Source organism: Ranitomeya imitator, chromosome 2, assembly GCF_032444005.1.
Source record: "Ranitomeya imitator isolate aRanImi1 chromosome 2, aRanImi1.pri, whole genome shotgun sequence".
In the NCBI taxonomy this organism is placed as follows: domain Eukaryota; kingdom Metazoa; phylum Chordata; class Amphibia; order Anura; family Dendrobatidae; genus Ranitomeya; species Ranitomeya imitator.
Genome location: NC_091283.1, coordinates 500,608,758 through 500,614,077, shown reverse-complemented (window position 1 = coordinate 500,614,077; position 5,320 = coordinate 500,608,758). Strand labels below are relative to the sequence as shown.

Here is a 5,320-nt window from a genome sequence, read left to right as displayed (position 1 = left end):
AACCTGTATAAGTGCACAAGTCAGTGAAGTAGGTTGAAGTAGTGGGGATGTGCCTCGTTTTCTAGGTGCTAAAGTCACCAACAACCCACTGTGAATTGTTTAGGAATCGGATATTTGGAAACATTTTGAAGACCTCAAACTGAATATTTGCCCTGAGCTAAGGAAAACCTAGCTGCAGATGTGTAGTGTTTTTGCACAGAAACTCAGTAGGTCAGGCGACCTACTATCACCTTTCAAAAAGATTTCTACCATCTAAATGACTGAAAAATGGTCCATTTCAGGGCTCACATTTTCTGGTACATTGTTGGAGAGACTCCATACTACGGAGTAATGTGTCTTCCCTCATTTACGCTGGTGCAGGAACCTTGTTCTTCAGTTCCGTCTATATTTTACTATCTCTAGCTAGCAGCAATGCATACATAATACTTCCTCACCCCTACTTTCCAAGTTAAACAGTAAATAATATTTTATTATTAACCATGAAGGCAATGTATCCATCCCACAAAACAAACACTAAGCGGAAACAGTCTCATAGTTCATGCATCAAGCAGTTTTATTAGCAGTTAGGCAGGAAACATTTTCTGCCAAGTCTAACCACCCCCGACATGGAATAGGCAACTCAAAAACAGACAAAATATAAAAATGTGATGAGGCCTTTTTTTTTTTAGCATAAGGGCGACATTCTAGACAAAGAATAGCCTCCAAATGTGTAGCACAGGCCAAAAGAGCGGGAATTATTAATGGAAATTGCTTATTGCTAAATGAAGTTGAGTGGTTCAAAACAATTTTTTAGTTCAATAACATTTTGTTAATTAAAGCAGAAGAACTAGGTGTATATAAAATGGCCAAAATAGGTGGCATTTTCCCCATTAACATGTAGGCTCTGCAGAAATGATTGTTAAAGAGGTTTAGACTAGTATATTCAAAAACAGTTGTGTGTTACAACTTCACAATGTGTAAATCCTAGAGACTGAGTTGCAACACCCTTCACAATCAAGGGCTAAAGTGATGTTGCTTTAGGAAATAATTAATATCACCAAACCTCTTTAGCATGTTTTGCCAAGTTGATTAAAAATCTCAATCAGTATTAACATCTATGGGTTAGCATACAATTGACACCACTTGTCTCGAGAATACACCCTTGACACAAAAATACATTTTTTCTTTTTTTAGCATAGTGACATCGATAATGCATTACACTACTCTAAGAAATATCCCACACCTCAACTGATCACAACACATCCATATGCAAATTCTCACAAGATTTCCTTTTGACATGGTTTGTCACTATGATACAGTAGTAGGTGTCACTAGTAGAGCTGAGCGAATATCTTCGGGTCCCCGCTTATTCGGCAAGCTATAGCACTTGCCAATTAAGCTGCAGAGGGAAGCTGGATACCTGGAACTTGCTGGCTGATCAGCTGATGCCTGCCGCAGCTATATGTGTCACAACTATGTCACTGTTACAGCACATGCATGGAGAACCCAGCACACAGGCTCTCCATGCATTTGCAGTGACAGTGACACAGTCAGCACACATGTAGCTGTGTCGCTGATCAGCTGATCAGCTTGGTGCGCTCCATGTATCCGGGTTCCCTCTGCAGCTTATTCGGCAAGTGCTATAGCTTGCCGAATAAGTGGGGACCCGAAGATAGTCGCTCAACTCTAGTCACAAGTTGCCAATGTATATATGTGATATTCTCCTTTGGTTTCAAAAATGGTTTTATTGCCTAGCACATCTGCTTTAATATAACAAGGTCACAGAACATATGTTATTTAATTCTTAGATTGAGAGTAGTTTTCTTTCATGTCTTCCACTATAGTTCTTGGTTTTCCGCTTCCGCCCATTCCGCCAGAGCCTCCGGAGCCGCCCATGCCACCAATGCCACCCATGCCACCCATGTGGCTTGAGCCACCTGAACCACTGGACATTCCATCTCTGGTATTTCTGTTCCATGTGTTTTTGCTAAAAAAGAAAATATATTAGGTTAGCAAAAATAACAATGTATTTTTCATTAATAACTAATACATGAAAAATATATATTTAAACTATTTTCAAATCTGTAACTTGGTTTTAGTTCTTCAAATAATTCACAAAAAACACTAATTGTATGTAGTCTACAAAAAGTAGAGAGCAGCTGCAAAGAGTGCCTCTCACTGTTGATAACACAGTACATTTGCACATTACATGGTCGGCCCTTGGATTTTGATGAGAATTTTGAACGGTTTAATTTGCACATGCTGCCTGGTTCCCCTGAAAATTATAGCTTATCGCTCATGGTTTAAGCAGTGGGACACCCTTTCTAATCATTAATAAGACCCTTTAATATTCTTGGGCATTATTACTTGTGGATATGATATTGCTTCTCTGCTATTCATACCTCTAGCACTGTATATTGTGCCAAACCTGAACTACCTCTGGTAATATTAATGATATTAATGCTAGCATGGACAAAATTAAGGCCAAACTCAGATCCACAGCCTCCACCTTCATATCTACAACCCATTTTCTACCATTATTTACAAAGTCAAAGATCAACCCCACCAATGCTGTGTAAATGGTAAGACCCACTTGAGCATACACTTGAAATGTGATAACACCAGAAATTCCACCTCCTAACTTTCTTAGAGATTCAGATGAACAAGATCTGTGACTTTGCTGATGATGTTAAATGATCAAATCTAATTAAATGCAAATCCATCCTACCTTGTGACTATGTGAGTGAGTGTTGTTATAAACCTCTATGTAGGGTGTGTCCTATTATGGGTTTATTTCTGTGGAACTACATAATAGTTTATGTGTAGTGTCACATAAATGCATTCAATATTTTTTAATATACAGTAGAGTACTCCACAATGATCTATTGATTAAATACATACTTAGTATCTTCTCCATCGAGCAGTTGTCTGTATGTTGCTATTTCCCTCTCCAGGTGTGTCTTTACATCCATGAGAGTTCTGTATTCAAAGTTTTGTCTTTCCAGATCACATCTCAGCTCTGCCAGTTGTATTTCAACATTGGATATCAAATCCTGAATCTGTGCAAGCTGGCAACCATAACGAGCTTCCGTCTCAGCCAATGTATTCTCCAAGGCTTCTCTCTAATTATACAACATTGGAAATCCAGATGAATGTTCTCACTATGAAATGTTCTGTATTCACATGATATCTCATCGAGATGGATGAAATGCTCCTCATGACTTTACGCAATGCATAAACAGTAGAAATGTTCACAATGTAGATAAACAGCAGGCTTAACTTACCAAGTTGTTCTGCGTTTGAAGATCTATTTCCAATGTTTGAGTGGTGTGCCTGAGATCAATAATTTCTGTGTTCTGTGTCTGCAGTTGTTGGGCGCTGCTTGTCATTTGTTGGTTCAACTCATCACTCTAGGATATAAGAACATTATCATCTTTCTAATTCAAACGTAACTCTATGACCTCTCACTGTTCCGTCACAGTCTTACCTTATCTAGGAACCACTTCTCAGCATCTTTTACGTTGTTGGCCATTATGGTCTCATACTGATCCCTTATTTCTGATAAGACTTTGTTCAAGTCCACAGCAGGAGCAGCATCTACTTCTACATTGACTCTTGCACCCAACTGAGTACGCAGGGTGCTTACCTCCTGCAATGAAGGAGAATTTAATTTAACAAAATAAGAAAATCAAACATACAATGCAAGCATTAAGAATATAGTCGATGAAGAAGTAAAGCAAAAAATTGCAAGAGAAAATACATTTTTCTTTTGCTTTTACCTCATCATGGTTTTTCTTTAAGTAGGTCAACTCTTCATTCAGACTTTGGAGTTGCATATCTAAATCTTTTTTAGCAAGCTGCAGATCATCAAGGACACGACGTAGTCCATTAATATCAGCCTCCACACTATTGCGGAGAGCTGTTTCATTTTCATACCTGAAATTTTAGAAAGTTTAATAATTTAATAATGACTTCATAATGTAAGAATGAATGAGAATTGTGGTGCAATCACAGAAACATGTTCTACTAAACTAGAAATCCTATGTTTAAGAGCCTAACTGGATATTTTGTGCTATATCACCTGTAATAAGCAAAGTCATAAGTTCAAAACAAAATTCATAACTGTTGAGTTGACCTATTGACTGTTAAATAAAAATTAACTACCCAGAAATCTGTTGACCCAGCTATACATGAAAATACATTTAGAAAACTCAAAGAACATACTCTAATAGGTTTAAAGAATGTATCAAAACCTACTTGGTCCTGAAATCATCTGCAGCCAGCCGGGCATTATCAATCTGAAGCAGAATGTTAGCATTGTTGGTGCTTGCTTGAAGGATCTGAAAGATATTTGAGAAATTCAAATGTTGCCTAATTTGAAGGATTTTGGTACATTAGGCATGAAAATAGAAATATAACTAAATAAGAAAGGTTTTAGAAAATGTTACATGTTAAATTGCTTTTGTATAATATAACTTTTATACATGACTTTTGACCTGTTCAAAAATGCATTAAATGTTACATAATCATACTGTACCTTGCCTTGAAGTTCCTCAATATTTTTGAAGTAGGGAAGGAAATCAGGGGATGTGTATGGGACCTGTTTGTCATGCAAGTCTCGAATTTTTCTCTCAAGTTGGGCATTTTCTTGCTCCAAGGAACGCACTTTGTCTAGGTAGGATGCCAACCGATCATTCAGTATCTGCATGGTTTCCTTCTCATTGATTTTGATAATTTTTTCCCCTCCGGTACTGTAGCCACCAGCTTGGCCACCACCAATGCCAAATCCCGATCCATAAACTCCAGCACTACCTCCTCCAAATCCAAAACCAGAGCCAAAGCCTACAGCACTGCTACAACCATAACCTAAGCTAACACTTCCAGCTGAGCTCCCGCCAATTCCATGGGAACTGCCTAGGCCTCTCCCTCCTAGACCACCATGCATGCTAGGTGATCGGTAAGATCCACTTGAGCGTACAGTTGAAATACGGGTAACACCACAACTTCCACCTCCTAATCCCCTCATTGATCCAGATGAAGAACTCCTGTGACTTTGCATGACACTCATGATGGCTTCAATCAACAATGCAGTGAATGGCAAATGCTTCCTACAAGATGCCAATGTGAAGGAGCCCTATTATATACCTCTATGTAGGGTGTTGTCCAGTATGGGTTTTGTTTCCCATGAGAACATGTCATATCAAGTTTGTGCAATAGTCATAAAAAAAGTATCCATAAAATTGTTCATTTTGGATTCCTGATTGTTTTTGTAAGAAAACTATAATTTTTTTATATTTCTTCTATAAAACACTTGTACGCCACACCCTGTTAAGGAATAACA

The 5,320-nt window shown here is 38.1% G+C and overlaps 1 protein-coding gene across 1 annotated transcript; it reads right to left on the bottom strand.

Annotated features, from left to right (window-relative positions):
- Nucleotides 1-529: 529 nt before the first annotated feature.
- LOC138664666 (keratin, type I cytoskeletal 19-like) lies at nt 530-5,085 on the bottom strand. The gene is made up of 7 exons (XM_069751562.1): nt 4,517-5,085; nt 4,237-4,319; nt 3,759-3,915; nt 3,467-3,628; nt 3,264-3,389; nt 2,881-3,101; nt 530-1,966 (listed from the first exon to the last, which is right to left on the bottom strand). The coding sequence occupies exons 1-7, from the start codon at nt 5,045-5,047 to the stop codon at nt 1,777-1,779; spliced, it is 1,470 nt and encodes a 489-aa protein (XP_069607663.1). The 5' UTR covers nt 5,048-5,085; the 3' UTR covers nt 530-1,776.
- Nucleotides 5,086-5,320: the final 235 nt, after the last annotated feature.